This window comes from Mus caroli, unplaced genomic scaffold, assembly GCF_978045245.1.
Source record: "Mus caroli unplaced genomic scaffold, Mus_caroli_1 scaffold_19, whole genome shotgun sequence".
Classification (NCBI taxonomy): domain Eukaryota; kingdom Metazoa; phylum Chordata; class Mammalia; order Rodentia; family Muridae; genus Mus; species Mus caroli.
Genome location: NW_028227274.1, coordinates 62,027,565 through 62,049,315, shown reverse-complemented (window position 1 = coordinate 62,049,315; position 21,751 = coordinate 62,027,565). Strand labels below are relative to the sequence as shown.

Sequence of the window (21,751 nt, the reverse complement as noted above, 5' to 3'; positions counted from 1 at the left end):
ACCTCTTGCTTTTGCTGACCAGCACGTTCTCCTGCGTCTCCTCAGATATTCTTCCCTCTTCCTCCTACCTAATCCTTCCTCAGCATGCTCCCTTTAAAGCCCCTATTTCTAAGTCTGCATATCAATGAATGATCTCACTTACTCCATAGAACTAAGAACCAGCCATATATACTTTTTCAGATATACATTTATTTATAAATGTGGATATATTTATATATATATATTCATATATACTTACATATCCACATATAGCATATATCATATGTATTCATATATATGATATATGAATAAATGCATTTGTATATTCATAGGTGTTCCATATACTTACATATGTGTATATAGATGTGTATATATATATATATATATATATATATCAAGAATTCATCAATATATGCATCCCTTTACCCTACCAATCCCTCAAGTTTCAGACCCTTAAATTACACCACCTGACAAACATCCTGACATATGTAACACACAGGCACTTCAGGTTTACCATAAACCAAGCAAACAGCTCTTCACTGTCCCTATAAAACCTGCTCATACATTCAATATCAGACTTTTGATAGAGCCACTTCCCAGTCAGTCAATCAGGGGACCTTTGGATAAACCTTCCTTATTACTCAGACCCAATCAATCATCGGCTCCCACTGAATACAACTCAATTCAACTATTGAGTTTAAATTCTCCACTGTACTCCTTCCTATCAAATCTATTGACTGGCTTTCATGTAAAATTCCATTTGAGTAAAGAACTCTAAAGATTTTTTTTTTTTTTTAAGTTTTGAAAGCCACTGAGGTAAAAGGGAAAAATTTCAGCATCTTCCCTGGTACAAGATGAACTCAGCTTTCTTCCTTCCCACCACTACTGGCCTCCAGCTGAGCTCCAACAGTGACTGAACAGAGTCTCTCCACTTCCTTCCTGTGGAACACAGTGCAACCCTTCTCCATTCAAACTCTAAATATGTTCCGCTTATCCTTCCCCCAAACAGCCAATCACGATCACCCCGGGCTAGGAGGACGTCTGCAATACTTTCAGCATGTCTCACCACACCATTGCAGACAGAGTTTTCCAATTTATCTGTTCATATTTCCTGAGAGTAAATATCATGTCTTATTCATTTGGCTCTCCAGGGCCTAACACAGTACCTAACTAGTCAATAAATGCTTACTGAACTGGACTGATTTAATTATTTTGCAGCATAAACTATAAAAGTCAAAAAGTTTTAAAATATTTTATATGGTCTAATAAAAACCAGATTTTTTTTCACAAATACTAAAAGAACTTAATTCTTCAAATTGATAGAATATTTATAATTAGTCAAAAACCTTTATACGTCTATCATAATAACTTCAAAGTCTTACAGTGGAATTAAAGATGAAGAACCTCACATGAGGGCTAAGAGGAGCTGGCTCCTGAGGTCATAGTTTGAATCTCCTTAGTGCTCCTTGGTAACCTATAACTACATTTATAAGGAGTGATTTAAAAAACCTGATGTATTTCACATACATTCCATTGCTATGTTTTCCCTTTATAAAAAAATATCTTCTTAGCGTATTTCCAAAGCAAAACACAATCTGAAGTTAAAAACGTCACAGAACAAACCACCTTACCTTGGCTCATGATATAATGATGCATTAGACTGACTATGCACTACACAGGCTAATCAGAAATCCACTCAACAGCTCCTATGCAAAATGCACATGACCAACTCGACATTAGGACCAAAGAGTTCTGTCGGGTAGTACCTTGGATATTCATTATTTAAAGATGCTACAAAATCATCATAAATAAACAAGTCATGTTTAAGAATTCTTTAAAGCAGGAAAATAACCCAAAAACAATATAATTAGCAAAACAAGTTCTTGTTGTTTATTTACAACTTTTAATCTAGTGTTACTGATTAATTGAATCATTGATATTGTATTCATAGAAATTTAAAACTCACTTGTTTCAAACTAGGAAAAAATGTTGACGTGAGTTGAAAATTTTGAAGGTATTTTACTCCAACCTATAAAATATACATATATGATATACACTCATATACACATAAAAGAGCACATGCCTGTACACCCTACAAACAATGTTCCTTCATATATGTGTGAAAAGTGAACATGCTGTAACAGGTGAGTTCAAATGTCAAGCTTACACACTAACATGTGTAAGGCCCTGGGTGAGGCTCAGCAGTCAACAGAGAAAGACGACATATAGAGTTATTATCTGAGAAAACTGTTAAGACTGATCTTAGAAGGAGACATGCCACAAAAGCTCTTCCTAGCTTATTTCAAGATGAAGTAGCAGCTGCTGTTATTTGTGATCATTAGCATCTAGATGGAACAAAGAGTGGTGACATTTGGCACTGTAAAAAGTCCACATATTTGTTCTGTAATGATTCACGTGGTTTGTCGCATACTTTCTCTTTGAAACCCTTGTAAACATGTAAAAGCTGTTCTTAGCTCTAAGGACCTGATGAGTGAGTGCTGAGCACCACCTGCAGATTCTAGGGAGAACTAACAACAACGGAATAAGGTTCCATAAGAGACCACCATGAACTTCAATCAAATGAGCTAATGAGCTCACCTGATGGAAGACAGACAGCCTCAGACACAAGACACTCTGGAAACTCCCAGTAAAGTGAGAACAAAAGTAACTGAAACACTACATATTTCAATGGTTAAAAGACAAAGGAAAAAGAAAAGCCCTGTCTTAAAGGAACAATAATATAAATAATATATAATTGCTCATAAAAAATTGAATATAATATCACACCTGCCTGAAGTCCCAGCTCTTAAGAGACAGAGGCAGAAGGATTACTGAAGTGTGATATTGGATTAGATACAGGGCAAGTTCCATACCAGTCAGGGCCTCACAGAGACAGAGACAGAGACGCAGAGACAGAGAGACAGAGGCATTTGAAAGAAAGAAGAAAGAGAGAGAGAGATTAGACAATGGCCAGTGGATTGGACATGGCCAGGGCTAACTGTGACAAAGAATGGCAGTAAGCAAGGACTAGAAAAGAAAGAGTGAGAGGAGCAGAGCGAGAGAGTGAGCGAGCGAGCAAGAGAGAGAGAGAGAGAGAGAAAGAGAGAGAGAGAGAGAGAGACATAGAGAGAGCGAGAGCGAGTGAGAGAGAGAGACAGAGAGAGAGAATGCTGAGAATAGCAAGAGCTGCAGAATGGTGAGCCTGGCTGGGTTCTGAGAAGAAGGAGTAGCCCAGAGATGCAGGGGCCACAAGAGTGGCTTGGGGGCTTGAGATGTGGATGGCCACTGAGAGAGCCAGGATGCTTGAGACTCTTGGTATATGCTTGATATATGTTCCATATGCTGACAGGTGCCACAGGTTTAGTGTTAACTGAAGACATCCATGTGGCCCCTCCCTCCTCTTTTTGGCCAGGAGTAATGGAAACGACCAGCACCACAAGTTCCTACAAACACACACACACACACACACACACAATACACTGCCACCTAGAAGAAGCAACCATCTCTTGCTCTAATCATCCTCAGGATACTCCACAGACTCAGCTGGTGTCTCTGAAATACTCCTGAGAGACAGAACCTTCTTGCTCTTTTCTGTGAAGAACTGTTTGTTCAACTCACACTGGAGTGCACATGCCAGCCCTTCTTTATCTTCACTGCCTCATCTCATCTCTGACCCTGATGACCGCTCACTGTACCAATACAGTAGTCCTACTACTTTCCCTTGACAGCACTGATTACTACTTAATAGATGCTCTTACACATGGAAAAGTCTTCTTTAATGAAAATCTTTCAAAATTGTTCAACATCATAGAATTCCCTGTTAAACCCTCGGCTTCGGAATCAAGTTCCTTCACAGTATGATCTCAGTCTACACTTGCAAACAAACTTCTTCCTGAATGCCTTAGGCATGTTACAAGTAATCGTCACAGATAAGGTAGTTAGGCTATATTAAATACTGAAAATAAAAAGAAGCACTTGATGCCTTCCCATTGGAAGTTTAGTACAGACAAGAGGAAAAACAAGATAGAAAAAAAAAAAAAAATCAAGTCCCCATGCAAAATTGTACCAGAAGCAATCTACAGATCCAACCCAATCCCCATCAAAATTCCAACTCAATTATTCACATATATTGAAAACACAATCTTCAACTTCACAGGGAAAGAAACAAAGAAAAATCCAAGCTAACTAAAACAATCCTTAATACAAGAAATGCTGGAGGTGTTGCCATCCCAGATTTCAAATTGTACCTCAGAGCATTGTAATAAAAACACTATGGTATAACCATAAAAGCAGACATGGTGATCAGTGAACTAGAACTGAAAACCCAAATGTAAATCCACACACCTATGGATGCATAATTTTTGACAAAGAAGCAAAAACTTCATGCTAAAGAGAAAACAGCATCTTTAACAAGTGGTGCTGGTCAAACTGACTGCTGCGTGTAGAAGAATAAAAGAGATATAAATCTATCACTCTGCACAAAATTCAGCTCCAGACGAAGAGCCTCATCATCAAACCAGATGGACTTGAACTCACTGTCACAGGAAAGGGCTTTCTGAAAAGGACAAGGATAGCCAAGGCATTAAGACTAACAACCACATCCGGCATGGTGGCACATGCCTTTAATTCCAGCACTTGGGAGGCAGAGGCAGGCGGATTTCTGAGTTCGAGGCCAGCCTGGTCTACAAAGTGAGTTCCAGGACAGCCAGAGCTATACAGAGAAACCCTGTCTCAAAAAACCAAAAAAAAAAAAAAAAAAGACTAACAGCTACTAAACTGTGCCTCAGGAGGCTACAAAGCTTCTGTATGGCAAAAAACAGCATTATTTGAGCAAAGTAGCAGCCTAGAGAATTAGAAAAAAATGTTATCAATTGTGTATGCAGCAGGTTTAAATATACAGAAAAACTCAACAACCCAATTTTAAAGCAGGGCATATAAATAAAAAGTTTTTCTCAAAATATGAAACACAAGCTGGGTGGTGGTGGCATACACCTTTAGTCCCAGCACTCGGGAGGCAGAGGCAGGCGGATTTCTGAGTTTGAGGCCAGCCTGGTCTACAAAGTGAGTTCCAGGATAGCCAGGGCTATACAGAGAAACCCTGTCTCAAAAAACAAAAAAACAAAAAAATATGAAATACAAATAGCTGACAAACACTTCCTGAAAGTCTGATATCCTCAGCCACTGGGGAAATGCAAATGAAAGCTACTCTTGCCTTTCACCAAATGGCAGCAGGTGCTGGAGAAGCTTCTATAGAAAGGGGACATTACTGCTGGGACAGCAAGCTGGTAGAGCCACTGAGAAATCAGTGAGGAGGCTCCTCAAGGAGCTGAGAACATAACTACCTGTTAGCCAGCTACAAGTTTCCTGAGCTTAAGCTCACAGGACACTAAGGGTAGAGAGACCTGCTGTCTTGGTTAATGTTCTATTGTGATAAAACACCAAGACCAAAATCAACCTGGGAAAGGAAGGGTTTGTTTGGTTTAAACTTCTGCATCACAATGCATAATCAAAAGAAGTGAGAGCAAAAACTCAAGGCAGAGACCTAGAGGCAGGAACTGAAGCAGAGGCCATAGGCTGCTTATTGGGCTGCTCGCCATCCTCAGCCTGCTTCCTACACAACGCAGGAACAACTCCCATCAGTACTCCCACATTAATCATTAAGTAATCATGAGGACACCCTGGAGGCATGTGCACAAAGCCAGTCTGATGGGATGTCTCACAAACAAGAGACCCTCTTTAAAAAAGACTCTAACGTGTGTCAAACTGACATAAATCTAACCAACATACCTCTCACCTGGTTCGCTGCTGCTCTGTTTAGGAATTGGAAACAGCCTATACATCCATCAACTGATGAATGGATAATGAAAACATGGTACATGTACACAATGCAATATTCTTTAACTGTTAAGAAAAACAAAATGTAAACACTTGCAGGTAAATGGACAGAGCTAGAAACAACTGTCCTGAGCGACGTAACTCAGACCCAGAAAGGCAAATGTTGCGTGCTTTCTCTCATATGTGGATGTTCGCTTTCAATCTTTAGATAGGTGTGTCTTATTTAGAAACTCCTCATAGGTTAAATAGCTTGGAAAGGATCAGAGGATATGAGGGCTGGTCCAAGGAAGGGAGAAACAGAAATTAACACTATAAAGGGGAAAAGGGTAAATTAGAATTGGAGGATTAAATTCAGAGGGGAATGGGAGGACAATGTAAAGGAGGGGCTATGGAGAGGCATAACTAACACTAACAACCTTCTGAAAGACCATTATGGAAATCTGCTGTGGTAGAAGCTTCCTAAGATATATAACGTATGTAAATGGAATTTAACTGGGGCCACCATATAATACAGGAGGTAATGAATAAACTAGACATCATATGATATGAAGTGAAAACCCCAGGAGTAGGAAGGAGTTGCATCCTGTTGAGTCGTTGGCCAAAGGGAACCCCCAGACCACACCTCGAAACATTACAGGCAACTGCCAATATTGCTGGTTACCTTCTACAACCTGAAGGTAAGTCACCGAAGATACCATTTACATCACTGAACATGAGAGCTCAAGTTGGTGCCCAACTAGAAGCTTTACCCCTACAGACTCGCACTCACAGCACTGGAAGATGATATGTTCTCAGAGATGATAGCAGAAAAGAGCAATCGCTCATCTCCCCAAGCTATAAACAGTAACTCGCCTGCAAGACAGACTGGGGCAATAGCAGCATCGATGTTATGTAAGTAACCAAACGTGGGATGGAACTCACACTTCACAGTTAATGAGGCCAGAAACTGTGACTAGAGAGGGCTGGGCATTGGGGAAAACCTACTATTATTATTCTGCTAACTAGACACAGCAACAAAATGACTCCTAATGACATACTGCTACATCCACGGGTCAGTTCATTGCTCTGCATTCATCAGAGAAGCTGCTTTTTCAGTACATCCTAATTCACAAAAAGACCTACAGACAATGTGAAGACAGTCAGAAGCCCTAGAGATCTCAGCCCTAAAAGGAATGTTTTTAGCAAACCCCTCGCCACAAGGTTTAGGAATCTATGTGGAAGAAGTAGAAAGATGCTAAGAGCTAGAGGTGGTGATGATTTCTACCAAGCAGCCTCTTCGGGCCATCAGGGCTGATGCACGTATGAACTCACTGTGACAGCGTGCACGACCAGTGAGAGAAACCCTTAATGGTACAGCCAACATCCATTTTTCATGAAGTGATTATCCTCCTGCAGCCTCAGCTGCCTAAGCCTTTCCCCCTCCTATAACTGTCTACTGTGTAGGCAAAAATTACTCTCCAGCAACTATCTCTGCTTCCATCGCTAATTGCACTATAAAATACACTATTAAAAGAGGGACAAACAAGACTGTAAAAAAAAAAAAATTACCTAATGAACCCTGACCACTTACTAAAGCCATTCATAAAGAGCACTACACTGCTTATTTTTCTTTAGCTTTCCAGCTATGTGTTAGAAAATTATTTTTCTAATCTTGCATGTCTAGGAGCTACTACCATCAAGAAATATAAGAATGTATCTTTTGTTCCTTAAAGATAACAACATGGACAAATTCTTTAATACACTGTTTTTCACATTTGTACAAAATGAAAGTGGTGCCACACTGTATGAGACAATGACTTCCTGGGCCAAGTACAGGATTCTTTGAAACAAAGGACAAGCATGGCAACAGACACATTTAAGCTGTGATTTCTCCTCAAACTTTAGAGCATGGACCTGAAGGTATGGAGAAAAACCACCGAAGGATTTCCAAAGTCCAACTAATGAAATATGAACCACAACTGAGCCGATAAAACATTAATGTCTTGGGGAAAGAAAGGATGATCAAAGGGTGGTATCACTGCCAATTATGGCGGCTATGGGTCAGTGGGACAGCGGTGGATTCTCTTCCACTGCCAGCATTCCCTAACTCATGATGACTGTCAGTTTACAGGGGAGACTTTCAAACCCTTTCAGTTTTATACGCAAGTTTAACCATTATGAAAAAACGGAAATCAAGAAGAAAGCCACAAAATAAAGAGCAGTTTAGCGTTTCCAAATGAAGGATGGGGGACCAGATGAATGGCCTGGCTCTGCTGCAGCTCATTAGTAGGACATCCTTCTGGCAAACAGAGAAGCAGCAAGGGTCTGGATTGCAAGTATCAGTTCGGAAAATTGAATTGAACTTAAGATTACACAAAGGGTTTAAAAACTGTGGTTTTTTTTTTTTATAATATCAAACCAATATCATTTAGTACAGTAAAAATAATTTTAAGATTTTGATGGGTAAAAAAAACCCTTTTATTTGATAAAATGCTCAGGATTGGAAACAGCTATGTTACTAGATAACCTTGCATGGAACCCAGGGACAATGAAGCTACACACCACGCTCACCTTGTCAGAGGCCTCAGGAGCCAAAAGGTTGGTTGCAAGCGCCTGCAGCTTATGCTGGGCCACATTTTTAAGGGCGGCGAGACTCCGTCTGGTCATGGCTTGTTTCAGGTTGACTGCTGGATGACTGAGAGAGTCTACAGCGGCAGGAACGGCTTCGTCACAAGCGTTCAGTATCTCCACTGCTGTGATTCCCATGGCACAGCGATCCAGCGCACCTGGAAGGCAGCACCTCCACGTGGATTACACAATACTATCAACTTGTGATTTCATTGTTCAGGTACAGAAAAAAGTGGTACAGCACATTAGGAGGGATGTCTTCTTAGTATTTACCCACAAATATCCCCTTGTACTTCCTCCATAAACTAATCTTCCATGTAGAGCCCACAATTCTTCCTCTCCCCCAAGTCTTCACAAACCTTCCCAGTAAACTCTAATGAAGGCTTTAAGAACCTCTACCAGGCCTTTCCCCTCATCTGTTTCCCAGGAGAGTTTTCTTAACGAGTCTACTGCTTTCACACTCTTTACAAACACTAAACTCAATGATCTTACCTCACTTAGTCTTCTACCAACATTTATACAACTATAACAAAAACCCTCAATAAAATGGGTCCATTTTCTCCTTCAATAATGTCGGAAGCTTTTTTTTTTTTCAAGAAAGCATCCACAGAACAGAAATGCAAATGTTGTGTCTTCTCCATTTAGTATGCAAAAATTTCTTCTTCATTGCTGGTTATTAAATCCTGTGCCTCGTTCACACTAGGCAGGAAGAAAGCACTCCACCACTGTAGGATCTGTTGGGTTCTTAGTTCCATCACTGCAACGTTTCTCGTGTTTATAAACTATTTTATATATATATATATATATATATATATATATATATATAATAGTATATAGTACTTTTTCTACCCACAGCTACTACAAAGCACCTCATCTGGCCTTCCCTTCTATTTCTTAATTATTTACTGATTGATTGATTGATTCCAATTTCAAGACAGTTTTTCTATGTAGCCTTGGCTGTCCTGGCACTCACTCTATAGATCAGGCTTCCCTCAAAACCTCTGTCTCTCAGTGCTGAAATTATAGATGTGCACTGTGGCCCCGTTTACATATTTCTTTCTTAAGTTAGAACACAAACTTCTTCCAGCATAAATGTCGTCCCCACTTTTCCCAGATTATTTTATCAGCTTCTCATTTTCTGTTTTATTTTTCGTTACTTATAACTACCAGCATATCAACTGTTTATTAAACATCTTTAAGATGAAATTATTCTTATGTGTATGAATGTTTTGCCTGCATGGGTGCTCTGTGCACCACAGGCATGCTTAGTGCCTGCAGAGCCTAGGAGAGGGTGTCAGAACCTCTGAACGTAGAGTGTCAGAGTCACAGGCTGCCAAGTAGGCGCTGGGAACTGAACTGGAGGCTTCTGCAGCAGCTGCAAGTGCTCCTTACTGCTGAGACAGCTCTCCAGACCCTTCCTTAAATGTTTACAGGCCTCTTCAAACTCAGAACGCTGAAGTACCCAAGAGCTAGAGAGTTGAAGGTGATTCTCTCACTCTAAAATGTTTATGCTCACTATTTGTAGGTTAATGAGACACATAGTTAACAGCTTATAGTAGTTCTTGCAAATCCATGGGGAGCAGGGAGGGGAAGGCCAACAAATAAAAACGGAGAAATCACATTTGAGATGGGAGATACATGTTTTTCCTCCTCTTGATGTGCAAGCTGTAGCTAGTGATATACAGGCCCCTAGAGAGTTGGGAAGGCACATCATGAAGGTATTGACATTATTTATTTATTAAATTTATTTATTTATCAAATCAATAAAAAATGAAGCACTATAAATCAGATTCAGGCAGGATTTGATGTATGAAATGTATTTAAACTCCAAAGAGCTACCTTAGCCATCCTCATAGTGTTTGGGGAGACACTCAAGCCTAACGCTCCTCACATGGACTGGGAGCTTTGCTGTTAGCATGAGAACCAGCTCTGCTGATTTTAGGTTAGATGCCCTCAGTCATACAGTCATACATTAGTTGCATTTCTTCTTTTCAAAGGCATAGGGCTTGCTTGAAGCTTTTCATCAGTAAGGGTTATGTTGGCTTTAGTTTTATCGTGTGTGTGTGTGTGTGTGTGTGTATTATTTTTTTCTTTCTTTTTTGGGGTTTTTTTTTTTTTTTTTTTTTTTTTTTTTTTTTGGTTTTTCGAGACAGGGTTTCTCTGTATAGCCCTGGATGTCCTGGAACTCACTTTGTAGACCAGGCTGGCCTCGAACTCAGAAATCCGCCTGCCTCTGCCTCCCGAGTTCTGGGATTAAAGGCATGCGCCACTACGCCCGGCTGTGTGTATGTATTCTTAATTAGGTTAAAATATGCTCCTTTAAGTCCTACACTCTAGGACTTTTACTATGAAGACGTGCTGGACATTATCCTTCCCCGCCCCCTTGCATCTTTTAAAATGATCATGTAATTTTTGTCACTAGGCCATTGTATGTGATTTATTGCATTTGCTAACATGTGTATGTTGAACCATACTTGCATCTCTGAGATAAAGTCAACTTGATTGACAGTGAAGAATCGTTTTCATGCATGCCTGTAACTAGTTTGTGAGAATTGTACTGAGGATTTTTAGACAGTCTGGTAGGATTCTGCTGTGAATCCATCTGGGCCTGGGCTGTTGTTAATCAGAAAGCTTTTTCTGACTGTTTCAATCTCTTCATTCATTGTGGGTCTGGTTAGGTTGTCCATCTCCTCCTGGTTTAACTTTGGTGCTTTGGATGAATCTAGAAATTAATCCATTTCAATTATATTTTTCAACTTAAAATTATAGCACAGATTTTTAAATTATTTCTTTACAAGTTTCATTGGTGTCTGAAGGGGTCTGATAATCTTGTTTATCTTGGATTTGTTGATTCTTTGTATTGATTTTTATTGTTTATATGCATGTCTTTGTATTGTACATTTCAATGCTTTCTGCTCTGATTTTTATTATTTTTTTTTGTCATGTTCTGGATTTTGGTATGGTTAGTTCTTGTTTGAAATTCTTGAATGACATCATCAAGTTCCTCATGTGTGCTCTGACTTCCTCCTGCAGGCACTTAGAGCTGGACTTTCCCTTACAGGACTGTTTTTAATGTGTCCCAGGGTTTTTTTTTATGGTATTGTGTTTACATTGTCATTTAGTTCCAGGAATTTTTTTATTTCTTTTTTATGTCATTGACCTACTTATCATTCAGTAATGATTTGTTTCAGCTCAGGAAGTTTCTGTACTTACTGGTGATTTCTTTGCTGTTAATTTTAAGCTTTGTGGCACTATTGTCACATAGGCCACCAGAGCTATTTCAATCTTTCTGACTTGGTTAGGATCTGTTTTCTGTCCGTGCATGCAGCTCATTCTTGAGAAGCCTCCAGTGGCCACTGGGTAGAAATGGACTCTCTCTTTTCTTAATTTTTGTGTGCCTGTTTACTTTACATCCCGCTCACTGCCCGCCCCCCCCCCATCACCCCATCCCACAATCTTTCCCTCATTCCTCCTCCCCTTCTCTTCTGAGTGCGTAGCTCCCCAAACCCCCAACCCGGGTACATCAAGTCTCTGCAAGGCTAGGTGCTTCCTCTCCCACTGAGGCCAGACAAGGCAGCTAGAAGAACATATCCCACATATAGGCAACAGCTTTTAGGACGGCTCCCATTCCAGTTGTTCAAGACATGTATGAAGGTCAAGTTGCACATCTGCTATATAGGAATGGAGAAGCCTAGGTCCAACCCCTATATGTCCTTTTGTTGGTGGTTCAGACTCTGAGAGCCCCAAGGGTCCAGGTTAGTTGACTCTGTTGGTCCTCCTATGGAGTTCCTATCCCCTTCGGGGCCTTCAATCCTTCCTTCTATTCTTCCATAAGAGTTCCCAAGCTCCATCCACTACTTGGCTGAGGGTGTCTGTATCTGTCTGAGTCAGCTATGGATGCAGCCTCTCAGAGGACAACATGCTCCTGTCTGCAAGCATAACAGAGTATCATACCTTTTGAGGTTTGGGCAGAATATTCTGTAGACTATCTGTGATGTCCATCTGATGCATGGCGTCAGTCAATCCTGACTTGCCTGTAAGTCTTTCTTTAATTTGAGGAGATTTTCTGCTCTGACCTTGAAGATCATATCAAGGCCACTGCCTTGGCACTCTTCTCCTTTGTCTATCCTGTACTGTCTTTGTCATTTTTTTCAACCATGAACTCATCTTTTCTTAACATAGCTCAGTCGTTACAGCTATCCCCTTTACGTTCATTCAGCTGCTGAGTACCATCTTCTCTAAAATCCTCAAATTCTCTGATGGAAGTTGATGAGATTTTTAGTTCTGTACCCTGAGGTTCCGTATCCTGTTTTTCTCAGAGAGAACATTTATATAGGGACGAGTTGGGGTTTTATGAGGGGACAGGAAAGACTCTGTTTTGGTATCTCTTGGCGGACACCCAGGAAAACTCCAATCCTTCCTTCTTACGTATTTTTAAAATGATGTGTATGTTTTGGGGTGGCTCTCGACATGTGAGTGTGAGTGCCTAAGGAGGATGTACACACGCCCGGAGTGGAAGCTCCAGCGGGCTGAGGGCTGATCCTCTACAAGAGCAGTGTGTGCTCTTTACAGCTGAGCCATCTCTCCACCCAAAGCAATTCTCCCCTTAAAATCACCCAAAAATACATCAGAAATAAATGTCCCAGCGGTAATGTTTACCACAGAGCTGTGTGACTTCAGTCTGCCTTGCTTCTCTTTTAATCTCTAGTGCTTTTAAAATATAACAGAACATATTAATTACAGTATAAAGCAGAATATAGAGTTAGATGCAAAGGAGTCTGTTAGATTTTAGGAGTGCTCGCTCTTGTGAAGACGGCTGAAGCGCATGTACTCATCCCTACTCCACTGCTGCAGGACAAGCAAAAAACGCCTGTCCAATCTACTTCAAAAGGACTCTAAAGAGCAGACAGAAGGAGAATAAAAACATTCATACACATTACTTAAAATTGCAAAAGTATTAGCACATATGTTTGTAAAAAAAACTTAAACTAAACCATTGAGTTACCTGCTGAAATATTCCTGGTAAAAAACTATATTGATCGGTATGTGCACATCTATCAGTGCCTGTGCTTTTCAGCTGAGCATTATTTATTCTAAACTAGACCCGTACATACATAAAACTGAAAACTCGCATGCTGTCTTTAAAGCCTACAGTGTCCATTTCAATTTGGCTCCTAAAATGACCCAGCCAGCTTCACTTCTCTGCTGTTCAAATCAAAGCTGGCTTTAACTTTTTCCACTGCTTTTTAACATGAGCCACAACAGCCTCCCTCAGCCTGCTTGGCCATCCATACATAATATGGGCATCACTGCCCCGTCGTCCTCATCTGCACATCTCCCTCCACTGCATGTCTTTAAGGACTGTCAAACCATCTAAAGGTCTAACATGATACAGCAAATACAAGGATGCTACACATGCCATCATGGATAAAAATAAAATTAGAAAGGATAGTTACAAGAAAAATCTATAAAAACCTCTGTACATTTCCACATTTTTATATAAAGAACTATTTGACTCCACTCCCTCTCCACATTCATTCTTACCAGTGTCCATCTGCCAGACATACACAGAGCCGTCTGTGCATCCCACCACCAGGTAGTCGTCGGAAGGCCTCCACTTGATCACTTGAATAGGAAAGAGGTGTCGAGACGCCAACATGATGCATTTTTTCTCTCGCAGACTCAGGAGTCCTACAGAGTGGTCACTGGCTACGGAACAGATGCAGTGTTGAACTCTTGCCTAAAAAGGAGAATAAAGTTTCATTAGATTTACATTAAAAGTAGAATAAAGTAGACCTTGTCTCCCAATAAGTTAAGTAATAGGTTATATATATACACCACTGAAAACCTACCACTATATTAGGTCACTCTGAACAATTTCTTCTTTAGATTTTAATGAAAAGTTCCTGGTTCAAATAGATATGCTTTAAAAGTGCTAAATAATGAAAGATTAAAGACTGGAAAGATGTCATTGATATTTGAAAAGAACCTCCCTAAAACAATTGCTACATCTGCAAAGGCAAAACTGGATGGCGCGGGTCAGGGTGGGTGGGGTGATCTGTTCTTATGTGTCTGTTCTCTTTCTGTAATATGAACTTATTTTTCTTTGTTTCCAAAGAGAGCTTTCTGTGGTCTTTTTTTCTGCTCACGGCTCATTTAGACCCATGCTTCTCCCTGCACTGTTGTCCCAATAGAGTCCCTCAGAGTCTCACACAGTTGCGAGGCACAGCTAACATACATTGTCTTCTCCCTTCACACACTGTCTGCAGACCGGCACCCCTGCTCCCTTCGTGGTATTTGCCTATAATGACAGAAGGCACAGCACTCAACTAACCACACGACAGACACTTAAACATTTCTCAGAGTGTTCCCTGCTCGTTACTAATGTCTACCCTTCAATTTCCCTTTAAAACAATATCATTGATGAATAAGCAAAGAAATGATTTTCACTAGCAAGAGAGAGCTGAATCTACACTTATAGCAAATTAAAAGACTTTTAGTTTCTATAGGACAATTTGTAAGCAATTTAATATGTAACCATATGAAAGCAACCATCTGAATTTATTGTGACTGTCTTAATAAATAAGGCCCGTAATGCTGCATAGCTCTTGTTCCAGTGAAAATGCTTTGCTATTTTGTTTTGTTTTGTTTTTGAGCCAAGTGTCCTGGCATAGCCTAGGCTGGCCTCAGACTTAGATTATGCCTACCTCAACTAATCAAGTACTAGGACTATAAATACAATCCATCCTCAGCTCTAATCTGAGCCATAGGATGTCCTAGAGCCTTTACAATGCTGGTGTAAATGTGACTGTGCTTGGGCCCTTGTCTGTTGTGAATGCTCCCAGCTCAAGGCTGAGTTTTCCTTTACAACAGTGTAGCATCCTGAGTCTATGAATGTGGCTCTCACTGGTCCTCCCTACATCTCCTACTCCCTCTCCACCAGGAGTTAGCTGTACTTTTATTCTGGTGAATGCTTACAACTGAAAGTAATCTTAAAGGTAAGAAAACCAAGTGCAGAGAGAGACTACAAACTTTGCTCAAAGCATTACACAGAATTGCCTTAGACACTTACTAAGCTTGTTTATGACTATTCAATGCCTTTTTTGCTTGAAAAAGACATAATAACAACAGAAAATAAACACATTTCTGACATGTACAAATTAGTTTTATAATTACCAAATAAATAAAAATAAACTGACAAACTAAAACACTAATTCAAATTTAGCCACCATAGACTAAAACTGGGAAATACACACATGCAAATTTACATATCCTGATGCTCTTACTTTCAATTATTTTACAAAACATACACTAAATCTATCAGTGGACAAGACATATATTCTAACTCCAGATGAAAGACAGTTTAATAAAGTGCAAGCCTTGAATGTGTATGAATTATCATTAGCACTAACTCTGGATTTGTCAAATAATTCACTAATTCTACAAGGAAGAGATGAATACTGTATCAGGTGATAATGACTATTTTTTATTTTGCATCTGGTATTTAATTGTTTTGGAAAGGTGGGTTTCTGTATTTCTGCCCCATGAAGCGGAGCTCCTCATCTCTAACTGCAAAGAATCATCACTAGCCATCCCTGCTCTTGCTCTGATCCTGTGCTCCCATCAAGCCTGCCCTTGTGGTTTTACTGCTTCAACTCATGAGCCCTCTAAAATCTCCAATAAAAAGGATTAGTCAGTAAATGGCCTGCTGCCCATAGCAATTGAAATTTGGGTCCCTAGCACCTACACTAAAAGCCGAGCACAGTGGTGCACACTTGCAAGACCGGTGCTGTGGAAGAAGAGACACACTAACCCTAGCATCCACACTAGCCAGCCAGGAAGCTCCAGGCCCCAGGGAGAGAACATCTCTTCAAAAATAAGGTGAAGACCAACTGAGGAACACATCCAACATCAACCTCTGGCAACCACCCCTCCCCAAAACACATACTATATACCACCACCACCACCCTCACCACCACCACCACCACCACCACCCTCACCACCACCACCACCACCACCACCACCACCATCATCATCATCACCACCACCACCACCACCACCACCACCACCACCACCCTCACCACCACCACCACCACCACCACCACCACCACCACCACCATCATCACCACCACCACCACCCAGGCATACACACATGAACACATGAACCGGCACCCACACAGAGCTAATAGCTTGTTGGTTAGACAGTGTTTCACTGAGGCAGGTGATAGAGTTAGAAGCTAGTTTGGGCTACATATGTCACTTGCAATGTGCTTTGTGATGGTTTGCACGAGAATGTCCCCCATAGGCTCCTATGTGGTTCCGCAGTTGGTGGAACTGTTTGGGAAAGATTAGAAGTTGTGTCCTTATTGGAGGAGATGCATCACTGGAGGTGGCTTGGAAGTTTCAAAGCTTCACGCCATTCTCAGTGCTTTGTGCTTGGGAGCTCTCAGTCTGCTACTTCAGCTGTCATGCCTAATGCTATGCCTAGAGTAGAAATGACTCGATAGAGTTAAACCTCATTAAGTCTGATTCTACTAATAAACTGAGTTGATGACTACCTTTGAAGCCTGTACAAAAAAAAAAAAAAAATCAACAATATGAACAAAGCAAATGCTTAGTCTATTTAATGTAGAAGGAAAAAGACCATTTGAGTACTTCTTTGGTATTAATTTTCATTCAATGAGCAGAATTATGATAAATGATTCTTAGCTATCTATTAAATGAAAGCACTTAAAATATTCGCTAAAACACAATTAACATGTTCTTATCTGTCCTGAGAGTTATTAAAGATGCACTTCCTAAAAATATTTAACAGCTCATATTTCTTCTTGATACTTAGATCCAACTTTCTTTTTTTTAATGTTTGAACTTCATTTATTTAAAATGTTTTTAATACATATTTTATTAGATATTTTCTTTATTTACATTTCAATTGCTATCCCAAAAGTTCCCTATACCCTCCCCCCGCCCTGCTCCCCTACCCACCCACTCCCACTTCTTGGCCCTGGGTGTTCCCCTGTACTGAGGCATATAAAGTTTGCAAAACCAAGGGGTCTCTCTTCCCAATGATGGCCGACTAGGCCATCGTCTGCTACATATGCAGCTAGAGACATGAGCTCTGGGGGTACTGGTTAGTTCATATTGTTGTTCCACCTATAGGGTTGCAGACCCCTTCAGCTCCTTGGGTACTTTCTCTAGCTCCTCTACTGGGGTCCCTGTGTTCCATCCTATAGATGACTGTGAGCATCCACTTCTGTGTTTGCCAGGCACTGGCATAGCCTCACTCAAGACAGCTATAACAGGGTCCCTTCAGCAAAATCTTGCTGGCATATGCAATAGTGTCTGGGTTTGGTGGCTGATTATGGGATGGATCCCAGGGTGGGGTAGTCTCTGGATGGTCCATCCTTTCGTCTTAGCTCCAAACTTTGTCTCTGTAACTCCTTCCATGGGTATTTTGTTCCCTATTCTAAGGAGGAATGAAGTATCCACACTTTGGTCTTCCTTCTTGATTTTCTTGTGTTTTGCAAATTGTATCTTGGGTGTTCTATGTTTCTGGGCTAAGATCCACTTATCAGTGAGTGCGTATCAAGTGACTTCTTTTGTGATTGGGTTACCTCACTAAGGATGATATCCTCCAGATACATCCATTTGACCAAGAATTTCATAAATTCATTGTTTTTTAATAGCTGAGTAGTACTCCATTGTGCAAATGTACCACATTTTCTGTATCCAACTTTCTTTATGAACAATAACACTAGCCATCTACTTTGTGTATAATGACTAATTTTATAACCTATTAATAACACTTCATTTCTTATTTCTACGTCAACATGGAAACATCAACTGAAGATGATTTAGCAGCCGCATTATACTAAGAGAATGCGTAAAGCACTCTGATGATATAATTAAAGTGATTATACAAGCCAAGCATGCTGACTCATACCTGTCATCTCTGAACTTGAGGGACAGAGCCAAGAGGAAAAGAAGAGTTCGTGACAAAGCTAGGCTACATAGAAAGTTCCAGGCTGGCACAGGCTACAGACACACTCACAGAGACACATACACCAAGGTTACCAACTAAAATGTAGTACATTCTCACCAAAACTTATTTGGAAAGCATTCATACCCCAAATTCTTTCCATCATTTACATATTAAAATATTGGTGTGTGTGTGTGTGTGTGTGTGTGTGTGTGTGTGTGTTTGTTGTAACTTATGTATGCCTCTGTGTAAAAATGGTATCACCATTCCTGACTTCAAGTTGTACTATACAGCTGTATAATAAAAACAGCATGAAACTGCCATAAAAACTGACAGGTTTATTAACAGAATCAAACTGAAGACCCAGACATAAATTTACACACCTATGGATATTTGTTTTGTTTTATTTTGTTTTGTTTTGTATAAAGAATCTACACTAGAAAATATAGAAAAAATAGAATACACACTAGAAAAAAAATAGCACCTTCAAAACACTGTAATGATCGAACTAGACAGCTGCATATAGAAGAATCCAAATAGACCCATATACATCACCCTTCACAAAACACAACAGAGTGGATCAAAGACTGCAACATAAATACTGAATCTGATAGAAGAGAAATTGAGACATGCCCTTGAACTCATTGGCACATGGAGACTTTCTGAACAGAATACCTTTTGCACAGGCACTAAGAACAATTAATAAATGGGACTTCATAAAACTAAAAAGCTTCTACACAGCAAAAGACACTGTCATTTGAACAAAGTAACAGCTTTTTACCAAATGCATATTCAATAAAGAGCTAGTATCTAAAACATATAAAGAATTTAAAAAACTGGGTATCAAGAAAACAAATAACCCAATTAAAAATGGAGTGAGTGCTGGTTTAAACAGAATTCACAAGAGGAAACTCAAATGGCTGAGAAAAACAAAGCCATCAGGGAAATGCATAGAAAACGACTTTGGGTAGCCACCCTTCAGATGGCTACAATCGATGAAACAAATGATAGCTCACGCTGGTGAGGACTTAGAGAATGGTCATTCATCGCAGGTGGAAGTGCAAACTCATACAGCAACTACGGAAATCAGTGTGTGGTTCTTCAGGAAGATGGAAATCATAAGAGTGTGTGTGTGTGTGTGTGTGTGTGTGAAGGCAATCTAAAGAAATTTCCAATAATTGTGCAGGGCCCAAACTGGACATTCTTGCCACCCAGTGTTTTGGGATTGGGTTACACCTCTTTGAGTTGTTGGCCAAAAGGGTCCCATGGGAACCCCCACACAACCCAGGCTATTTCCAAGGTTGCTCTCCACAAAATGACAGCAAGACCCCATTGCCGAAGACACCACCAACACAACTCATTAAACATGGATATGAGCTGGTGCCTACATAAAGACTTCACCCCTCCACTCTACCATTTTTGGTCCAGGAAGGTTCTCTGCATGACACCAAAGGAAAGACAAACACCAAGTAAGTCACAAACTCATCTTCAGTGCTGTCCTGCCTGAAAGAATGCATGTGCAATGGTGGCACTAAGCCTGCGGGAGTGACCAACCCAATACCTGATTTGACTTAAGACCCACTCTACTGTTTTGGTGGCCAAGAACCTTAGACCAGATAGCCTAAGGACCTAGGATAAAACCAAATACTACATAAAGAGAAAAAGAGGTAGCAATAAAACGGCTCGTAATGACATTCTGCTACACTCATAGATCAGTGCCTTGCTTAGCCATCATCAGAGATGCTTCCCCCTGCAGCAGATGGGAACAAATGCAGACCTACAGCATGATGTGATCCAGAAAACTCAGCCCTTAATTGTGATGTCTCCATCACGTCCTTTCCCCCTCCCGCAGAGAGGAGGCAGAAGGAGCCCGAGGGGATGGAGGACACCACAAAGGCAAGGCGCTCTCAGCCAACAGTGTCAATGCACACATGAGCTCACAGCGACTGAGGAGCATGCACAGGGCCTGCATGGGTTTGCTCCAGTTGGGGTCCTAGAGCTGAGAGGAGAAGTAGACACATGCCCCCAACCCTGGCCCAGAAGCTATCTCCAGTTGAAAACCATTTGCCAAGAAAAATTTAGTTTCCTCCATGGGCACACCATTGGGGAAACGAACTCTCTTAAAGGTAGGCTGTATTCCCAGCAGTAGATGGGCAATGGGAAGTGAACTCAATGGCATCTATAGAGGTCCCATGTCTCATAATCTCATGCTGGGGCTCTTCCTGGTTTGGTTTGTTTTATTTTTAATTTTATCTTATTTTTTATTTTATTTTTATGTTCTCTCTTTACTTCCTTCAGATCCTTTGTATATACATTACAGCTTCCAATTTAGTGTTGCTACGGGATTCCTGAGTGTGCAAATGAGTGGGCCTGCTGCTTGTACACTCTCTTAGGCTCTTTTCCTTCTGTTTCTTTGTTTTGTCCTACTCAGATGTGTTAGCTTTGTTTTATCTTATTACACTTTATTTTATTATTATCCCACAGAAGCCCACTTGTTTTCTTTTTTAGTGACTTATTTATTTTCTTTCTTTGTATTTTATGTACACTAGCGTGTTGCCTGCGTGTATGCCTGGACAGTTCTGAGCTGCCATGTGGTTGCTGAGATAGAACCCGGATCCTTTGGAAGAGCACGACTTAAGCAGCTCTTAACCACTGAGCCATCTCTCCAGCCTGTGTATTTATTTTTTCTTTTTAAAGTTTTTTTCTCCATTAATCAATCTATTTATTCGCTATCGATTTTTCTATTGCAGCCCCCATCTCCTCCCAGTCTCCCCCTTGCACACTGCTCCTGGCCCCATCCCCCTTCTCCTCTGAGAACGGGGAAGTCCACCCTGGGTGATGAGAGACAAGGGAGGAATCCAGATACAAGGGGAAGTAAGGAAGAGGTAGGAGGAGCTGTAATCAGGATATAGTATGTGGAAAAATTATTTTCAATAAAAGGAAAAAGATAAACATTTAAAAAAGAAATAACATCAACAGATCTCTGCCAAACTGTGAAAAATATAGGAACTATACAATCCAGGTCAAATCAAGAGGATCATGAGTTCTATGCCAGTCAGGGGTACACAGTGGGGCATTATTATAAAACAAAACAAAAACAAATTCCTGGGATGTGGCTCGGGTTGTAGAACCCTTGCATAACATGCACACAGCCTTGAGCTTTTCTGGGTTTCCTTTTTTTTTCTTTTCTTTTCTTTTCAAATTTATTTATTTTATGTATGTGAATATGCTATCTTCAGACACACCAGAAGAGAGCATCGGATCCCATTACAGATGGTCATGAGCCATCATGTGTTTGCTGGGAATTGAACTTAGGACCTCTGGAAGAGCAGTCAGTGCTCTTAACCACTG

At 40.5% G+C, this 21,751-nt stretch overlaps 1 protein-coding gene across 2 annotated transcripts in view; it reads right to left on the bottom strand.

The window, feature by feature from the left end:
* Wdr7 (WD repeat domain 7) overlaps nucleotides 1-21,751 on the bottom strand; it is a 272,930-nt gene that overhangs the window by 211,194 nt on the left and 39,985 nt on the right. For both annotated transcript variants that reach the window (XM_029471767.2, XM_021150163.3), the window contains exons 13-14: nucleotides 13,966-14,161; nucleotides 8,365-8,579 (exon numbers count right to left, since the gene is read on the bottom strand). In XM_029471767.2, coding sequence (XP_029327627.1) covers nucleotides 8,365-8,579; nucleotides 13,966-14,161 — 411 coding nt within the window. The remainder of the gene's footprint in view (nucleotides 1-8,364; nucleotides 8,580-13,965; nucleotides 14,162-21,751) is intronic.